Below are 19,507 nucleotides of genomic sequence, written 5' to 3'. Positions count from 1 at the left end.
AGGGTTACAGGCTTGAGCCACTGGCACCTGGTTTAGTTCTCACTCTGTTGGTTAGTCTTGAGGATTTTTCTGTTTGGGCTGGCTTTGAATTATCCTCACATCTCAGCCTTCTGAGTAGCTAAGATGAAAAGCATGAGCCAGCTTGTAATGGTACCCAGCTTGATTTTTAAATTTTTATTTTGGAATAGAGCTGAAATATAGAAAAAAAAATTCAGCCTGTGACAGAGCACAAGCCTTAAGTCAAAGGGCAGACACTTACGACCCTGAGGTCAAACTGTAGTAGGTGTACAAAAACAGAAAAAAAAAATCTCTTGAACATTCCATTTCTAGTGCATTAGGCTTCTACAGCCCCACGAGCCTTATCAAAGGGCCCTATTTTTCTCCAACTCATATTCTACCACCACCCACTGTATGCCCTCCTGTGACAGAATGTGAAAAACAAAGACACATGTAAACACGTGACCACCTTTTCCAGGCAGGTGGCTCATCAATTAGCCTTTAAAGAAGGAAATTTAGATCAATGATAAAACACTTGCCAAGCATGCACAAGGCCATGGGGTATTTCCCAGAATCACAAAAACAAAAATGAAGAGTTCAAAGCAGAGTGCCTTGTCATCTAAAAGATGGATGGGTTGGGCACAGGGGCTCACGCCTGTAACCTTCACTACTCACTCAGGAGGCTGAGATCTAAGGGTCTCGGTTCAAAGACAGCCAAGCATTACAAAGCCACTACAAAGCCGAGAGACTCTTATCTCCAATTAATCATTAGGAAACGGGAATTGGGGCTGTGGCTCAAGGTTAGGGTGGTAGCCTTCAGCTGAAGAGCTCAGGGACAGCGCCCAGGCACAGAGTTCAAGCCCCATGACCCACAAAAAAATAATAAATGAAGATGGACGGTACCCACCCAACTTTCCCAGCACACCTTCATCAGGGACATGACGTACATAGGTGCCCAGCCCCAGGTCTACTCACCCGCTGAGTTGATGACATGCCTCAGGATCTGTAGGGTGCCCACACGGAGCCTCTCGTTATTATTGTCCAGCCTGGGCAGCAAAAAGGCCAGCAGGCGGTCAGGTGAGCAGCAGGCTATGAGCAACACGCATGTTAGACACTGTTCCTAATGGTCTCTGTTCCTTGCTCCATGCCTGTACTCAAGCCTGTCTGTCTGGTCATCCTGTACACAGGGCTTCCCGACACGGAAGAGGAGGAAAGACTCACTGTGGGATTGTGGGAAGCTGTAACTCCCTGACCAAGCAGTTAAACCTGGGTGCCTTCTTGGGGTGCTCGTCTACGATGAGGGTTGGAACTCAGACACGTCTGGCACAAACAGGTCGGTACTATTTAGTGCACTGAGACTCAGACCCAGGATCTGTGAGCCATTTTAGTTTCTCAAACTCATGAGTCTTCACGGGGTCTCTCAGTATCCCTTCCGGCTCTAATCAGGACAGTGAAGGTCAGCCTGGGTACCTGTCAGACATGTCCTCCTTCTACCACACCCAGGGCCACGTGAACAGTCTCTTGACCTCCCCACCCTCCTTGGGCCAGGTGGATGTTGTTGCCACTGGCCTAAGACAGCTGGAAGGCCATATTATCTACCTGACAAGCAGGCCCAACCAGGTGCAGCTGACAGGAACAGGGCTGGCAGTGAGGGCCCTGGCAGACATGAGTCTCTCTAGCTGTCAGGGACGCCTCACTGATGGCCAGGTCTAGAAGCCCGAATGAGAGGTGCAAAGGAACAGGCCATGAAAGAGGGGTTAAGGCTGAGCAGGGGAAGAATGGGAACAAGGCCAGCACGTGCATGCACATGGCAATAAGAGTTTAGGGTTTCAGCTGAGAACAGACCCTGAGTGTGGTTCCTGGAGACTCAGACAGAGGTAGATTTTCTACTTGTTTCCTTTTTTATTACCTTTTGTTTTCCCCCTGCCTCCCCTACTACTTTTTTTTTTTTTTTGGTCTAGACCATTTTTGTTTACTGTAGTGATGGTCCTATGGCTTGAACTCAGGGCATGGGCACTGGTACTCAATGAAAAACCCCTTTACCCACCTCCACAAACGCACAGCTGCTCCCTCCTTCTACACATGAGGGTAACTAGCCTCAGCAGGTCCTCCAAGGGCCACTTTGTCCACAGATACTCCCCCCTCAGCTACTCACCCAGCACAGTGAAACAGCGTAGAACTTCCTTCTGACCACTCATCACCAGGGGGCTACTGGATTCCACAGGCACACAAATCTGTTCCAGGAAGCAGATGGAAGCTATAGATAGCACTCACTATAGAAAGCTCTCACTAGCTTTTCGGGGCCTATTTGGGCTAGAAAGATATGTCCCTAGCTGGACTGAGCAGCTGAGCCCAGAGCTTCTGGAAAGTCATTTTCTAGCCCCTCCTCACGTAGGAGTGCCCAGGCCCTAACTAAGAACACATCTGCTCTTCAGCACAAGGGCTCTGGATCCACCTTAGCCACTGGCAACTAGGGAAAGGAAGGGACCCATGGCGGCCCTCTAGCCTCAATGAAAAGTCCCTCTTGTCCATCAGCAGAACACAGCCAACCCTAAGGACCTCACTGGAAAGGGAAGTCTCCAACTCCCTTGGCACATACTCCTAGTCGCAGGAATCACAACACTTAGAGTCCATTTATTCAGATTTTTTTTGGGGGGGGGTCAGTTGTGGGGCTTGAACTCTGGGCGTGGACGCTGTCCCTGAGCTCTTCAGCTCAAGGCTACCACCCTACCCCTTGAGCCACAGTGCCCCTTCTGGTTTTCTGGTGGATAACTGGTGAGAAAAGTCTCACAGACTTTAGTAACCAGGCTGGCTTTGAACTGCAATCCTCAGATCTCAGCTTCCTGAAGTAGCTAGGTTACAGACGTGAGCCACAGGCACCCAGCTGAGAATCATACTTTTGTCACTAGGATTCAGGGGCCATCTTGCTCTGGGAGGAAGCCTGCCCAGTACACATGTGAGTCCAGTGACACAGCTCCACGTGGCTCATGTGGAGAAATCATGTTCTCAGTGGGTGGTGCCTGACTGTATCACCCTGGCTCATTGCCCAAGTTTTTGCTGGTGGCTCTGGAAGTTGAGTCTACCCCCTCCCCACCCCACTGCCTTGGACTTTCCTCAAAGTTAGCGCTCTACCACTTTGAGCCACAGGCCACTCCCAGTGTTCTGGTGGTTCATTGTAGATAAAGAGAGTTTCAGACTTTTCCTTCCCGGTCAGCTTCAAATCCTGATCCTCAGATCTCAGCCTCCTGAGAGTAGCTAAGATTACAGGCATGAGCTATGGGCGTGCCCAGCTCTACTTTTTTTTTTTCCCCAATTTTTTGATTTGTTAGTCCTAGGGCTTGAACTCACGACCTGGCACTGTCCCTAAGCTTCTTTGCTTAGGCTAGTACTTAGAAATTGAGCCACAGTGACATTTCCACCTTTTTCTGTGTATGTGGTTCTAAGGAATGGAACCCATGGCTTCAAGCATGCTAGGTGAGCACGCTACCACATTCCCAGTTTTTGTTTTTTCTTTTTTGGTCATGGGGCTTGAACTCTGGACCTAGACGCTGTCCCTGGGCCTTGTCCTTTGAACCACAGTGCTACTTCCCCCATGTATTATTTTTAAATGTGTTTAGCCTTCTCTCTTTTATGTCTCTAGGATCAAGGATGTCTCTATCAGGCTAGGTCAAATTTATGTGCAAGAGCCAGGGGCGGTGGCTCACACTTGTAATCATACTTACTCAGGAGGCTGGGATCTAAGGCTCACAGTTCAAAGCCAGCCGGGGCACTAAAGATTAGAGACTCTAAAGACCTTGAGACTCATATCTCCAAGTAATCACTAGAAAAAGGGAAGCGGGGCTGTGGCTCAGGCATAGGACAGCAGTCCAGAGCTGAAGAGCTCAGGGATAACTCCCAGGCTCAGGGGTAGGGCGGTGGCCTTGAGCTGAACAGCTCAGGGACAACGTCCAAGCCCTGAGTTCAAGCCCCATGACCTGCCCCCCCCCCAAAAAAAAATTTATGTGCAAGGATGTGGTGAGGCAAGGACCCCATGAAGGAGATGGGCAGGGAAAGGAGCAGGGCAAGAATCTACACCACTTCTCACAAAGCAGCCCTGAGTGCCACTGTGGAGCATGCGACTTTCCTGTCCCTCTTCTCCCTTACCCAGAAAGTCCCATGGAGTCACAGCTCTACTGCTGGCTCATGGTGGCTTCCACACACTGCAAACTGCAGGCCTTTCCTCAGAGTGTTTCCTGTAATGTATCTTCTAAACCTTGGACCCTGTTCTCATTCCTAAAACTCAGATTTCTGAGCCAGATACATCTAACTGCATTCCCCAGGTCTCTTCCTCAGCCCTCTTGCTCAGGCCCTTGGGGATCCAGTAAGACCTGACCTCTCTGGACTTCTGCCACACAGCAACCATGCAAAGCTCTGCAACCTCTTGAGTTAGCCTCTAGTGCCATACTTTGCCAAGCACCTAATCTTTCCCCTGCCATGCTGGGGCTCCATGTGACTGCAAGGGCCACTGCTGCCTAGACGAGGCTGCCACACCCATGCTTCCCTCAGGAGGCCCACTCCATGGTCCTGCAGAACCCCACAATCGTGTTTCCTGTACCCCTCATGAGGAAACTTCCTGAGGGGACCCGCTCTGCAACACTTGAATCCATGTTTGCACCCTCCCCCGCCCATCCTACAGTGCCCTTCTGTAACCTACCTGAACATGCAGAGCTGCCAGAAGGGCATCAAGCTGAACCTCCAAGGTGCGGCTGCCAACATTCACTGCAGCCTCAAGGATCTGGCCCAGGCTCTGCTTGGACAGGGAGGAGAAGGCTTCAGTCCAACTCCTATCTCCCAGGATGATGATGGACAGCAACAGGATGCTGGACACAAGAGGCCCGGGCCCCTAGCTTGGGGCTCACATAAAGTTCTACCTTGACCTCCAGAATTCAAGGGGTACATCAGGCAGAGAAGTGTAGATTACCAACCACTCACACCCAGTCCTATTTCAGGACCACCCCCATGGCCCCAGCCAGAACGGTCCTCAGTTCCTGTGCCCTTCCTGCGTGCCCCTACCTTGGACACTTGGAAGGTCTCTGCATGCTTCTTATAGAGGCTGAGGACTCCTGGCAGAAGCTTGGGAAGCTGCTCCTCCAATTTCTCACTTGGCAGTAGGTGGCTCATGGGCCCAAGAGCTGCCACGACTGCAAGCCGAAGCTGAAAAGACAACCCCAGATTTTCCATTTAGATGAAATGCAAAGGCACCCATGGGTCCTAATAAGGCTAGGATGTAAATCTAGTGGCCAGAGGTGAGCTACAGGGTGAACTGGCAAAGAGCTGGGCAGTGCTGGGAGCAGCAAGGTGGCAATGCTGCCCCAGACCCCATGAGCTTCTAAGCAGAAGAACCACAGTGACCCAGCCTCAGGACTTACAGGGAGAACAGAACAAGCTCTCCAACAGGTTGGCAGATATGGAGACCTTTATCCCCTCCTGAATGCCAACTGTGGGTAGTGTACTAGATGGAGGATAACATCATAGCAGCAGGCCCAAGCAGATGGCTTGTCCTGCTTTCTCCAACTCGGGACTACCCAGCAGAGTAGAGCCCACAAGAGCCACTGCAGCCTGGGCCAGGCCTAGGGAGGGAGGGTGGCTACATTAAGCCCAGGTTTCAGGTTGCTAGAGGGCTACCACAGTACCTTAGCATCTCGGGTCTGAAGCCAATGGTGGAAAAGAATGTCGTAGGCGCTGAAGATGTCAGTGGCAAAGGCATCCTTCCTGACTGTGGGGTCCGGGGCTTTGTCCAGGTTGGCCAGGTACTCCAGGGTGCTCTCGCTGAAGTGCTGGAGAGCTGGGATGGCCCACAATGAGTGGCTGTAACCTGAGCCATCCCTGCTCCCAAGTACTGCCCCTGGAAACCCTAAACAACTTGCACCATGCCCCTCCTGGGGAAGGGAGGACTCTAGAGCTATACCAGGATGATCAGCATTCCTCAAGTTCAAGTTCTTCCAGGAAACGCAGCATATGTCCTTAGGTGGAAATGGGATGGCTATGTAACTTAGGATAGGTTATATTGAAAAGGGGGTCCCAAACCCCGCAGGACACTGTCAGGTATGAAAAGAAGAAACATGGGGAGAGGACAGCCATGTGCAACAGAGGCAGAGAGACCAGAGGATGCACAAATGCCAAGGGGTCTACAACTACCACCAGACGTCTAGAGAGGCCAGGTGTGGCGTGCATATCTACAATCCCAGCTAGGCAAGAGGAATAGGTAGGTAGGAATTATGGTGCAAGGCTAGCTTGGACAAAAAAATGAGACCCTATCTGAAAGAAAAAAAAAAAAGCACAGAGGGAGTGTGTGGTTCAAAGAGGAAAGGAACTGTCTCGGCCTGCATGAGTTCAAGACCCACTACACACACACACAAAGAGGAAGACAGAATCAGAAGCCAGAAATGGATTTTCTTCTTCTGAGCCCCCGAAAAGGAATCAGCATCCTACTTTGGACTTCCAGCCTCCTGAACTAAGACAATGAAGTGTCTGCTGCCAGCCTTAGTGGTTTCTTTTTTTTTTTTTTTCATATTTTTTTTATTGTAATTAGTAAAAGGGTTACATGATATTTGCCAGATAGAAGGTGCATTAATTCACATACACTGATACCCTTTCACATGTCTTGGTACCCGTTTCCCTCCCCCCCTTAGTGGTTTTACAGCAGTCTTACAGAGTTCAAGGTCAACCTTCCTGCTACACCCTCTACTCACTACTGCTATAACATCAGTCCACCTTCGCCTGATAGGCTCCAGCCACACACTGTCCAGAGGGTGCTGTGCTGGGTCTAGGAACAGTAAGGAAATGTGTTCACTCCAGGCTGGGGTGTGGCAGAGCTGCAGGGAGCAGAGCCAGGCAGCAGGCCCAGGAAAGCAGGGCTGTCAGAAAAGGGCAACCTGGCTGGAGTCTAGAGCCTGACTGGAGACACAGCTAGCACAGTAGAGTCCTGGACACTGGCCTCCTATGCCAGGTATGACTGTCTGTGCTCCGCAGAGCCTAGGTGACAGATCTAACAAGGATCCGGCTCAGGTGAAAATCTGCTAATGATCAGCAGGAGTAAGCCTTGGATCAAGGAAGAGACCACAGAATCCCAGGGGACTACTCAGACAGGAATCCAAAGCAACCCAACTAACACTTCCAGGTGATGTCATCCTCAGATCAGAAAACACTGGTGGGACACTGTCTCTTCATCTTTTGCTCTGAGCTGGCAGGGCCTGTGGCAAAAGGAAAATGCCAAGGTGCACCTCCAGCCCTGGAGTGGCACTATTTAGAGCCACGAGGCATTTTTATGCACAGCAGGAAGCTCACAGTGTGGTCTTCTTTCCAAGGCCACATTCCAGTGCCCAACAATGGTACATGGCACTTGCTGCTTGCACATCCCATCTCACTGGCTCAAGACTCAATCTCAGGGCCAGGAGTTTGGCCTAGTGGTAGAGTGCTTGCCTAGCATACACAAAGACCGGGTTCAATTCCTCGGTACCATATAGAAGAAGCCAGAAATGGTGCTGTGGCTCAAGTGGTAGAGCTCCAGCCTTGAGAAAGCCCAAGGACAGTGCTCAGGACCCGAGTTCAAGACCCAGGACTGGCAATAAAAAAAAAAAAAAAAGAGAGAGACTTAGTCTCATTTCCAGCCCTGCAAATGGCATCGCTAGTGAATTCTTCTCCAGTCAGATGACTTCCTCACGCCCTGGGATTTCAGGGCTCCTAGGTCCTTGGCACTGGTGTCAGAAGTCAGGGGCATAGCATCCCATAGCATGGCATTTCCCAGTGGCAACTTCAGAGTGTACATGTTGGATGCACCAGCACAGACTCTATACACTCCATTAAGGTCCACAAGCACCTGAGACCCAATGGGGCCCCTCCATCCTCCAAGTCTCAAAGACTGCCTGCTTGGTCTACTACTCTTGAATGTAAACTTAAAAGAGTTTCAGTTCTGAAACCTGTATTTGTTAGAAAGTGTCTTCATTTCTTAGTTTGTTCCTTCCTACTGTCTTATGGTAGACTGGATTATTCTGAGGGTTTTCTGTTGTTGTTTTGTTTTCCTGAGTAGCTCTGTGCCAAGTTGACATGCATGTGATGATGACTGACGGTGTTCTATGCCTACAGTAGAATCTCAGCTTTCCTCAGCCAGCACCCAGGTCCACGGCTTCAGCTGACTTCTGCAGAACACTGGCCACCCTCTAGGACTTTCTAAATCAGCTCCCTTGTGAGGCTTCTGCCAGGGACCCACCCACACAGTCCAACAGGAAGGACAAGCCTGAACCTTCTGTCACAGGAATGAACCATGGGGATACATACTTAGACCGGAGAACCTAGCTTGTCCTGAGCCCTCCATGGGCCCCACAATTCCCTTTTCAGCTGGATAAGAACAACCAGATCCTCAGCAGCAGGAAACCTTTTCCAAGTAATATGCCATCAAATTGCCAGAAAAAGAACCACACACACACAAACCAGCAGTTAGATTTTAAGAGGTTTTTTTTTTTTTTCCTTTTTGACAATTCTGGGGTTTGAACTCAGGACCTCACATCCACTTGGCTGGCTTTCTCAGCTGCTGGCTCTACTACATAAGTTACTTCTCCACTGCTTTTTCTTTTCTTTCTTTTTTTCTTTTTTTTTGCCAGTCCTAGGCTTGGGCTCAGGGCCTGAGCACTGTCCCTGGACTTTCTCAAGGCTAGGGCTCTACCACTTGAGCCACAGCACCACTTCTGGCTTTTTGCTATGTATGTGGTACCGAGGAATCAAATCTGAGTGCATGCTAGGCAAGCACGCTACCACTAAGCCAAACTCCCAGCCCTTAGAGGAGGGCCAAGCAGGTGACATTCCTACAGCCTCACACAACACCAAGCTGGACGTGATGAAGAAGTGAGTGAGGGCAGAGGGGCAATGTTGTGGACAAAGCTCCTCCTCATGGCCCCCATTCTCAGAGAAAGCAGCGGGTGAAGAAGGAAGTCCTTCCATTTGAGCCCCAACCCTTAACTTCTAGCTACAGCACTATCAGGACTATCAGCACGCGGCACAAATTCTCTCCACTTGCTCAGCCCCATGGAAAGTCGGGACTACTCTAGCAGCCTGAAGGTGGAAAGTCGCTGCTGTGCTGCTGCTATCCAACTGACTCCTCGCTTGGTTCACTGAGTGCTGGTGATTCTGTTACTGGGGGGTTTAGGGACCCCCAAATGACTCGGTGTTACACTCCAACTTTCTGAGTGCAGCTTGATTGTTCCAGGAATGTTTTCTGCAGCACTCTGCATTTTCAGTGATAGACTCTTTTCAGTAGCCAGGACTTCCTGCCCTCACTCTCCGTTTCTTTTGTTGTTGGTGGTTGTAGGGCTTCCACTGTAGACCTGGGAGCTGTCCCTGAGCTCTTTGGCTCAAAGTTATTACTCTACCACTTTGAGCCAGTTTTGCTTCTGGGCTTCTGTTAATTGGAGATAAGAATCTCATGGACTTTCCTGCCTGGACAGGCTTTGAACCATCATCCTCAGACCTCAGCCTCTTGAGTAGCTAGGATTATAGGTATGAGCCACCACCATCCAGCCATACTGCTTTCTTGACTCCACAAAAACAGCCCCCTGACAGGCTGTATCTGCTTGTCAACTGCCTTGTTTCCCTGACATGAATGCAAGTTCTTCAAAAAATAACCATATTTATGTTAAAAAAAAAAAGTCAAGCAGGTCAACAAGTCAAGTCTACCTCCCCGACCCTGCTCACAGCCACAAACAGAAAGAGGGAGGGAAGTCTCCACAGATGAGCGCGTAAGGGAGTAGGGGGAGAGGATGACAGCTCCAGGGCCATGAGGTGGGGATAGCAGGAACTGGGGCCACTGCGAGGGGACAAAGGACCCCATACCCAGGCTATTTGGAGTTGGGGCAGGCCCCAGGCCACCTCCTCACCCCTCTTCTATAAAACTCAGGACCCTCCTAGTCACCAAGCTCCACACCATCACAGGAGAAGAGGGTGGGAATTTTTTCTGTATATGTGTGAGTGTATATGGGGAGGGGAGGGATACTAGGGCTGGAATTTGGGCCTCCTTACACTCGCAAGGCAGGTGCTCTACCACTTGAGTCACTCGACCAGCCCCTTGTGGGGGATGTTCATTCAAGGTAACTTTCACTTCCCCATGCTGTTGGGAAGACAAGTTCACAGCACTGTGTGTAGCCATTGGTCAAGATAAAGCCTTGAAAACACTTTTGCCTGGGCTAGCCTCTGATCATCCAATCTAGCTGCTTTCCACGCAGTTATAATTATAGGCCTGGACCCTCAGGCTTAGCTCAAGAAAGGGAATCGTCTAACGAACTGCTCAGGAGGGCTGGGCTTGAATAAGGAGCTGAGATCTAGGGACATCTCTCCACAAGGCACCACCTAGGGCCTCAAATCCTTACCTGCTACAAAGGGAACCCTCTACTCCCTTCTTCAGCAAGAAGCATAAACCGCCATCCCTAGTGGCCTCTCTTGCCTACTGCTATAAGGCCCATGTTGTGACATGCCTGTGTGCCCTATCAGCACACAGAAGGCTAGCCTCAAGGGTGTGACAATTCAGGGACTAGAGGAAAGTAAAGATAGATTCTGTATACCACCTTTCTTTCTTTTTTTTTTTTTTTTTGCCAGTCCTGGGGCTTGAACTCAGGGCCTGAGCACAGTCCTTGGGCTTTCCCCAAGGCAAGTGAGCCGGCTTTTTCTATGTAAGTGGTACCAAGGAATCAAACCTGGGTCTTTGTGCATGCTAGGCAAGCCCTCTACCACTAGGCCAAACTCCCAGCACTCTATACCACCTTTTTAAGACACCAAGAAAATGGTCACCTTGACAGCTGGAAATGAAAAGAGACATTGAAGATTGTGCCCCAAGGTCAGTCTGTGAGTCTGTCAGTGGCTCATTCAAGGAAAGACCCTCTGTCCAACTGGCTACCTGCCTTCCTTTGCCTACTGTACAGCCCATGTCCACCACAACAGGCATTTCTCATGCATCACCCCCACAGAGGTCCCAGGAATAGAAAATGTTCCACTGACTTACCGCAACAGAACACCACCTTCATCGCGTCCTGCTTTGCCATGCTCAGCATGGGCAGCATGGTACTCAGGATAGATGGCAGGAAGGGAACCATGCCAAATACTACAAGAGAAGAGTTTCAAATGGGCCTCGGGCACAGATAATCCTGCCCTCCTCAGAACGGCAAAAGGAGAAGGCTCACAGGACTCCACCCACACCCCTCACACAGCTGCTGGCCCGAGCAGGAAGCAGACCTGCTGAGACAGCCAATTGGTGCCCAGGGGCTCTCACACCCACTAGGGACACCAAGAGGCCAGCAGAAAGTTGGTACCTACCATTGGACACCGAGAGGCTGGCAAGTGTCTGTAGCACTGAGCAGTGAGGCAGAACCCCAGGCTGGAACCTCCTGAGAAGCTCCTCCATCACTTGGTTGACAAACTGCTTCCCCACAGCCACCAGGACATTGCTTGCAGCCTGCTGCCAGTCACAGCCTAGTTCCTGTACCCAAAAAGAATCATGGCATAGAACTTCCCCTGGGTCTTTCCAAGAGGCACAAGCAAGACTGCCAAGGATAAACCATCCTGCCCCACTGTCCCCATGAATGCACATCAGAGAGGCCGCCCAGCCCAGCCTCCCCTCCAAGGGAGAGGTGGGATACCCCATACCCTACCTGGCCTGAGCTCCCAGCTCTGATTTTGTATACTTGCCCTAAAAGGTTAGGTACTTCATTCTCTGCTTCCGCTACTGTCTCTGAAAACTGCTGGCCTTTGCCAGGCAGACACAAGCTCTGTTGCAGATGATCTGAGGCAGATGGCAAGGCAAGGAACTGCCCTTCTGACAGCAAGACTAAGCCTGCCCAGCTGGAGGCCCATACCTTTGTCTTGGTCATCTCACTGGAAGCCAGGAGGATGACCATGCTGGCTGTGTCTCTGTCCAGCTTGGGGACATGGCTGCTCAGGACTGTCTCCATGGCCCTCAGAACCATCGCACGGTAAGGATGGGCTAGCTGAGGAGAGAAGCAATTGGGAAGGTCTTAAGACTTGAGCCACAACCATGCAATCTGCGTATCTGTTTTTGGTTTGGTTTGGTTTTGCCAGTCCTAGGGCTCTCTCAAGGCTAGAGCTCTACCACGTAAGCCACAGCACCGCTTTCAGCTTTTCCTATGTGGGTGGTACCGAGGAGTCATAGGCTCCTCAGCAGGGCTCCCTGGGAGCCTCTTCTCATGGAAGATAAAGATGGTCATCACTTTTGGAAATACAGGGCATAGCATTAATCTAGAAAAAATGAAAATGAGTGGTGCTGTGGCTTAAAGTGGTAGAGTACTAGCCTTGAGCTGAAGAGCTCAGAGACAGCATCTAGGCCCAAAGTTCAAGCCCCACAACTAACCTAAAAAGAAAGAGAGAGAGACAGAGAGACAGAGAGACAGAGAGACAGAGAGAAGACAGGCACAGTGGCTCACACTTGTAATCCTAGCTACTCAGGAGGATGAGATCTCCTGACAAAAGGACAGCCTGGCAAAAGGACTCTGAGACTCATATCTCCAATTAACCTCTAGAAAACAGGAAGTGGGGCTGGGCTCAAGGGTAGGGTGGTAGCCTTGAGAGCTCAGGGACAACACCCAGACCCAGAGGTAGGGCGGTAGCCTTGAGCTGAAGAGCTCAGGGACAGCACCCAGCCTGAGTTCAAGCCCCACAACCCACCAAAAAAAAAAGAAAAGAAAGAAAGAAAGAAAATGGGTGCTGGGAGTGTAGCCTAGTGGTAGAGTGCATGAAACCCCTGTTTCATTCCTTGGCTTCACATACATAGAAAAAAGCCAGAAGTGGTGCTGTGGCTCAAGGGGTAGAACTCTAGCCTTGAGAAAACCCAAGGACAGTGCCCAGGCCTTGAGTTCAATCCCCAGGACTACAAAAAAAAAAAAAAAAAAAAGACCAAAACTGTCATTACTCTAAAGCACCACACCTCAAGGGAGAGTCTGCTAACAGTCTGAGTAGGCATCCAACCCTTTACTCCTCTCTCCAACTCTTCCCAATCTGGACATGGTGCTGCTCCCAACACTGCTGTCACTAAGGAGAGAGGTACCTTTTCATGCTGCCGCAAGTACGTCTCACAAGCATGGAGCATCTCCTCTGGCTGTGCCTCTCCAATGGAGCACAGGGCACTGCAGACTTGCTCCTGTACCACAGGGGCCTTGTCAGTGATGGCTTCCAGCAGGGTGAAAGACAGTTCTGCAGAGACAAAGCCCAACCAGTGTGCTGAGACCTGAGAGGCCTTCACGTTACACTACAGCATCCATCCCTGAAACTGAGACCCATCAGCCTGTGAGGGGTGGCAACTTCCCGCACCACCACCACCCACCATGCCTCAGGGCCCAGTGGCCCTGGCCACCTTGCACAGTAGCCAGACCTTATGTCCCCAGCCATGTTCAACTACTGCTGCCTTCCTTCACAGGAGCCCACGCCCTTGTCTGAACTGGCCACACCACACCCCAATCTGACTGCTACTGAGAAAGTGAGTTCCTGGGATATATGATTAAGGTCATTATGCCCTGTCAGAAAGGATAAGGTGCACCTTCTGGATGAACACTCACAAGCCATGCCATCAGGTCATCTGCCAGGACTGCCAGACCCACCATGCTTTAAGAACCTATATAAATGAATCTCTTGGGGAAGGTTCCCTGAAACTCTGTGCTCAAAACGGGCTGGATCCACTACAATCCAGCTCCTAAATGTAGTGTCTAGGCAGGCAGAAGCGAACAGAGGCACTGGAAGCAAGCAGTAAAGTCACAGCCACAGGGTAGGGATTTTGGCCATATACACAGAAAAAGCCAGAAGTGTATGTGGTACTGAGGAATTGAACGCAGGTCTTCATGCATCACTAGGCCAAACTGCCAGTGCCCTAAGGTGCATTTTTTTTTTTTTTTTTTTTTGTCAGTCCTGGGCTTGGGCTCAGGGCCTGAGCATTGTCTCTGGACTTTCTCGAGGCTAGGGCTCTACCACTTGAGCCACAGTACTACTTCTGGCTTTTTCTACGTATATGGTAGCAAGGAATTGAACTCAGGTCTTCATGTATGCTATGCAAGCACTTTACCACTAGGCTAACCTTCTGCCTCCCCCCCTCCCTTTTTTTTGTCAATCCTGGGACTTGAACTCAGGTCTTTGGACACTTTTTGTTCGAGACTAGCTCTCTGACACTTGAACCACATTTCTGTTTTTTTCTGCACATATGGTACCGAGGAATTGAACCCAGGACATTGTGCATGTGAGGCGAGCACTCTACCACTAGGCTATGCTCACAGCCCCATCAACTCAGCCCTTCATTATTATTTTATTTATTTATTTATTTATTTTTTGCCAGTCCTGGGCTTGAGCTCAGGGCCTGAGCACTGTCCTTGAACTTTCTCAAGGCTAGAGCTCTACCATCTGAGCCTCAGCACCACTTCTGGCTTTTTTCTATGTATGTGGTACCGAGGAATTGAACCCGGGTCTTCGTGCAGGTTAGGCAAGCACTTTAACCACTAGGCCAAACTCCCGGCCCTATTATTATTATTGTGTGTGCGTGTCTTGTAGGACTTGAACTCTGGGCCTGGGTGCTATCCCTGAACTCTTCAGCTTAAGACTACCTGCCTACCCCATGACCTGGGTGTTGTCCTTGAGCTCCCACCCGTCCCCTTAAGCCACAGGGCCACTTCTGGTTTTTTTGGTGATTAATTGGACATAAGAGTCTCATGGATTTTTTAGTGCCTGTACCTGGGCTGGCTTTGAACTGCGATCCTCAGATCTCAGCCTCCTGAGTGGTTAGGATTACAGGCCAGAACTCAGCCTCCTGAGTAGTTAGGATTGCAGGCCTGAGCCACCGCGCCCAGCTAACTCAGCCCTTTTTACAAGGCGCTAATGACATCCACTCTCACAATCATCATCACCCTAAAGTCTCTTTCAAAGCCATTGCCCTGTGGCTTAAGGCACAATGTGACTTTTGTCAGGAACTATTATCACAGCTGCTGAAGTAGCTTCCCGGGGAGCAGTGGGTGAATTTTACCAGTAAGGGCCACAGGCTTAGTGAAGAATCCCGGAGCCTTAGACCTTTACCTCTTTTTACACAGTCCTGGTAGAGATGTGACCTCCTCAATCTGAGCCAGGAGTTCATTGAGAGCCAGTTCTGCTTTTCTCTAAGCTCTCACCAAAAGATGAGACACATTTTGGGACTCTGTCAGGGCCATTCTTGGTCTTGTCCTCTGAGCTTAGGGGATGCTAGAGGCTTGCAAGGGACTAGAACCTTGACAGGTGGAGATTGGCTTTGAAGAAGATTAAGGAACAGATGTGGCCATTGTCCAGCAAGGGCAGAGCAGGGCAGGGTGAGAGCCATGTTGGGATGGATGAAGTGGCACATGTACACTTGCCAACTGTAGGACAAGCCTCTTCTGCTTCAAGGAGCCTTGGGGAAGAGGTTCCTGATACTGAACAAGTGCAAGTGTTCAAGCCCCAGGACTGGCAAAAAAAAGGGGGGGCGGGGCTGAGTCGAGAGTGAGTCCAGCACTGATGGACTGAAGGACCATATTTGTAATCCTAGTCATTCAGGAGGCTGAGATCTAAGAATTGTGGTTCAAAGCCAGACAGGGTAGGAAAGTCTATGAGGCTCTTATCTCCAAATGGAGATAAGAGCTGGTAATGGAGTTGTGGCTCAGGGGACAGGGCACCAGCCTTGAGCAGAAAAAGCTAAGAAACTAATGCTCAGACCCCAAGTTCAAGCTCCAGTACTGGCATGAAAAGGGAAAAAAAAAAAGGGCTCAGTGGGTCAGTGGGTGCCTTAGTCCTGCCATCCCCCCTTCCATGAGACGAGGACAAGAGACATCATCTTCAAAGCAGAGCCAGGCCCCCCCAGATGAGCAATCTGCTGGACCTGGACTTGAAGCATCCAGTCACAGCACTGCCTGAAACAAACTGCTAGTGCTCATAATTTACCCACCATAAGACACTTTGATATAGCAGTCCAAAAGACTAAGACAATTAATCTACTTCTCTCTCTTAATGAAAACTTGAAGAAAGCATATTTACTCAACAATGATTTCTGCAAATCACATTTCTGAGTACCATACACTTATGTGGGTCTCAAATTCAGTGCCGACAGGTGCACTTCGCCCCTGCTCAGTGGTGCCCAGCCTTGCTATACTACCCCTCCTCTCTTGATTCAAATCCAACACAGCCAGAAGGCAGAAGGCAGTCCTCCCTAAGCCCCCCGGTGTGTCACACTCACTCTTCACATAGGATTCTGTCATTTCCGCGGTTTCAGCTTCTGCTTGCCCAGTGTGAACCTCTGCAGCTTCCTCTCCCACCTGATATAACAAACACAGGATTTAAGTCAAAAGCCTCCACAAGTTCTTGGACATTACTAGTTTTGTGCAAAACACACAATTTAAGCAAATTCATCCTGGGAAATAGCTCTGCCAGTTTCTTTGCCATTCAGGGTGAAATGAAGGCTTCATGATCCCTGGTAGCTCCCAGCTCCCCTTCATGTCTGAACCAGTACTCAGTGCATCCAGGACTGGCACATGGTGGTACCTAAGCACTCTGTGTACTTGCAAGGGTGGCAGCTCTTCCACCTAATGCACCTTCCTTTCACTATGATATTAGCAGAAGATACCATGCCTTTCAAACATCTTGAGCCTCTACACACCACTTCCACGTATGGTTTCAGAGAGCAAAGGCCCTTGAATACAGAGGCCTCTTCTCTGCACAATGTCATGCTCAAGGACTATGTCATGTTCTCCAAGGATCTAGAAGGTTGGAGTACTGGCCCACTCTGGCACAGCAGCCAGCATCACCATATGCCAATATGTTCTATTCTCTGATGATTCCACCAGCTTCTTCCGTCCCTGATCACCTCCTACCCATCAGTCCTGCCTGACTTATTCTAGGGAAAAATAAAGAAAAAAATGCCATGATCAGGGGCTGGGAGTGTGGCCCAGTGGGAGAGTGCTTGCCTAGCATGCACAAAGCTCTGGGTTCAATTCCTCGGTACCACATACACAGAAAAAGCTAGAAATGATGCTGTGGTTCAAGTGGCAAAACGCTAGCCTTGAGCAAAAGAAGCTCAATGACAGCGCTCAGGCCCCAGGACTAGAAAAAACAAAAAAACAAAACAAAGCTTTAACTGGAAGTAGAACTGTAGCTCAAAGTGCTAGAGTGCAACCTGTGAGCAAAAGAGCTCGAGGACAGCACCCAGGCCCTGAGTTCAAGCCCTACATTGAACCAAAAACAAACAAACAAACCCAACCCTGACCATATGAGTCTTCAAAAGTAGAAAACATTGGGCTGGGAGTTTGGCATAGTGGTAAAAGTGCTTGCCTAGCATGCACAAAGACCCGGGTTTGATTCCTCGGTACCACATACACACAAAAAGCTGGAAGTGGTGCTGTAGGTCAAGTGACAGAGTGCTAGCTTTGAGAAAAGCCCAAGGACAGTGCTCAGGCCCTGAGTTCAAGCCCCATGACTAGCAAAAAAAAAAAAAATGTAGAAAACTTGCCAGGCAGTGATGGCTCACACCTGTAATTTTACTTATTCAGGAAGTTGAGATTTGAAGATCATGGCCTAAAGCCAGCCTGGGCAGCAAAGCCTCCAATTGATGTTTTAGTGTGTGTGAGTCCTGGCATTTGAACTCAGGACCTGGGGACTGCCCTTGAGCTCTTCTGCTCAAGGCTAGTGCTTTACTACTTGAGCCAGTTCCATTTCTAGTTTTCCTGTGGCTAATTGGAGGTAAAAGTCTTTCAGGGGGCTGGGAGTGTGTCCCAGCGTTAGAGTGCTTGCCTAGCATGTACAAAGCCCCACTGCATCTGGCTTTCTGGTTTTTTTTTTCTGTGTATATGGTACCGAGGAATCAAACACGGGTTTCGGAAATGCTAGGCAAGCACTCTACTACTAGGCCGAATTCCTGGCCCCCTTCCAGTTGATTTTTAAGAAAGGCACAAAGGTAATTTGTTGGAGAAGGTATAATCTTTCAACATATACTACTAAAAAATTGTACATCCATATGTAATAATATGAGCATCAATTTATATCTCCCACCTTTTAGAAAAACTCAAAATGACTAATAGACCTAGGATAAAGAACACGAGTAGCTATTTCTCAAAAGAAGAGATATGAGGTGACAATGTTCATAAAGAAATGTACTTGGGGCTGGGAGTTTGGCCTAGTGGTAGAGTGCTTGCCTAGCATGCACCAAAACTTGGGTTTGATTCCTTGATTCCACATACATAGAAAAAGCCAGAAATGGTAGAGCTCTAGTCTTGAGAAGCGCCCAGGCCTTGAGTTCAAGCCCTAGGACTAAATAGATAGACTGATTGGTTGGTTGATTGATTGAAGGGAAGATAGCTCAACTTCAAGTCATTCACCTCTGACCCCAGAGGTCCCTGTTCACATTCCTGGGAATGACCCCAGGAATGAAGACCCCAGACTCCATATGTAAACATATTAGAAACACATGCACAAAGAACTATCCTACAACTATCCAATGATTTTCACAGTGTTTCCAGCCCTTGCCTCCCCCACAACCCCATATCTTCTAAGGTTCTCTACCTAGAAGGCCAGAGCCACCACTCCCCATTGCCTGCCAGCCCTAACCTCATCTATCTTTTCCCTCCATCATCTTCACTGGCTATACCGGGACCAGTGACCTGTTCCTCCACTTCCCTCCCAGCTTCTCCACTCCTACCCATCACCCGCTTCTAAAGTAGTCCTGCCTCCCACACTAAGCCCTTCAAAGCCCTCCTCTACTGCAACAGCTACTCTAGATCACACTCCCCTCTGTCCCCACCAAGATCTCCTGTACTTACCTCACTGCACATGATTTGCTGGCAAAAGGGATCCTAAAGTGTGCAGAATGGAGGAAAGTGTGCAGGAGCAGCCCTGATGCTACAGATAACCAGAAACCTAAGTCCAGAGGGCCAGCTCGAGCTCAGCACCACCTTGCTCTCTCTCACCTGACGCCCAGCTTTGTGGCCTACTCTGGATCACAAAGATATCCGTTTCTCTCAGGATAAATTTGCTCTAGATCGATTATTCGCTTGGGAGCACAGTGGCCTTCGCTTTACAACTTCCAGGGTTTGGCCCGGCTTCTCAGAGAGAAGGAAGTGGACTAGGGACCACCAGGCCTCCCAGACTGTGACCCTGGAACCTCCGCATGCCCAGAGGTCGGGGCGCGGGGCCCACCGAGCTCCGGGAGGGGCGGGGTTCGGGGCGCGGGGCCCACCGAGCTCCGGGAGGGGCGGGGTTCGGGGCGCGGGGCCCACCGAGCTCCGGGAGGGGCGGGGGTCGGGGCGCGGGGCCCACCGAGCTCCGGGAGGGGCGGGGGTCGGGGCGCGGGGCCCACCGAGCTCCGGGAGGGGCGGGGGTCGGGGCGCGGGGCCCACCGAGCTCCGGGAGGGGCGGGGGTCGGGGCGCGGGGCCCACCGAGCTCCCGGGAGGGGCGGGGGTCGGGGCGCGGGGCCCACCGAGCTCCCGGGAGGGGCGGGGGTCG

At 50.3% G+C, this 19,507-nt stretch overlaps 1 protein-coding gene across 1 annotated transcript in view; it reads right to left on the bottom strand.

Moving 5' to 3' along the window:
• Mroh1 (maestro heat like repeat family member 1) overlaps positions 1-18,954 on the bottom strand; it is a 49,986-nt gene extending 31,032 nt beyond the window's left edge. Inside the window, exons 1-11 of the mRNA XM_090339587.1 lie at positions 18,825-18,954; positions 16,250-16,328; positions 13,079-13,224; positions 11,874-12,005; positions 11,335-11,497; positions 11,024-11,122; positions 5,670-5,821; positions 5,050-5,190; positions 4,691-4,783; positions 2,153-2,231; positions 973-1,086 (exon numbers count right to left, since the gene is read on the bottom strand). Coding sequence (XP_090195713.1) covers positions 973-1,086; positions 2,153-2,231; positions 4,691-4,783; positions 5,050-5,190; positions 5,670-5,821; positions 11,024-11,122; positions 11,335-11,497; positions 11,874-12,005; positions 13,079-13,224; positions 16,250-16,328; positions 18,825-18,836 — 1,210 coding nt within the window. The 5' untranslated portion in view covers positions 18,837-18,954. The remainder of the gene's footprint in view (positions 1-972; positions 1,087-2,152; positions 2,232-4,690; positions 4,784-5,049; positions 5,191-5,669; positions 5,822-11,023; positions 11,123-11,334; positions 11,498-11,873; positions 12,006-13,078; positions 13,225-16,249; positions 16,329-18,824) is intronic.
• Positions 18,955-19,507: the final 553 nt, after the last annotated feature.

Source organism: Megascapheus bottae, chromosome 9 (genome assembly GCF_031878675.1).
Source record: "Megascapheus bottae isolate mThoBot1 chromosome 9, mThoBot2.hap1, whole genome shotgun sequence".
Classification (NCBI taxonomy): Eukaryota; Metazoa; Chordata; class Mammalia; order Rodentia; family Geomyidae; genus Megascapheus; species Megascapheus bottae.
The sequence above is the reverse complement of the archived record's forward strand: the minus strand, read 5'-3'. Positions and strand labels throughout refer to the sequence as shown.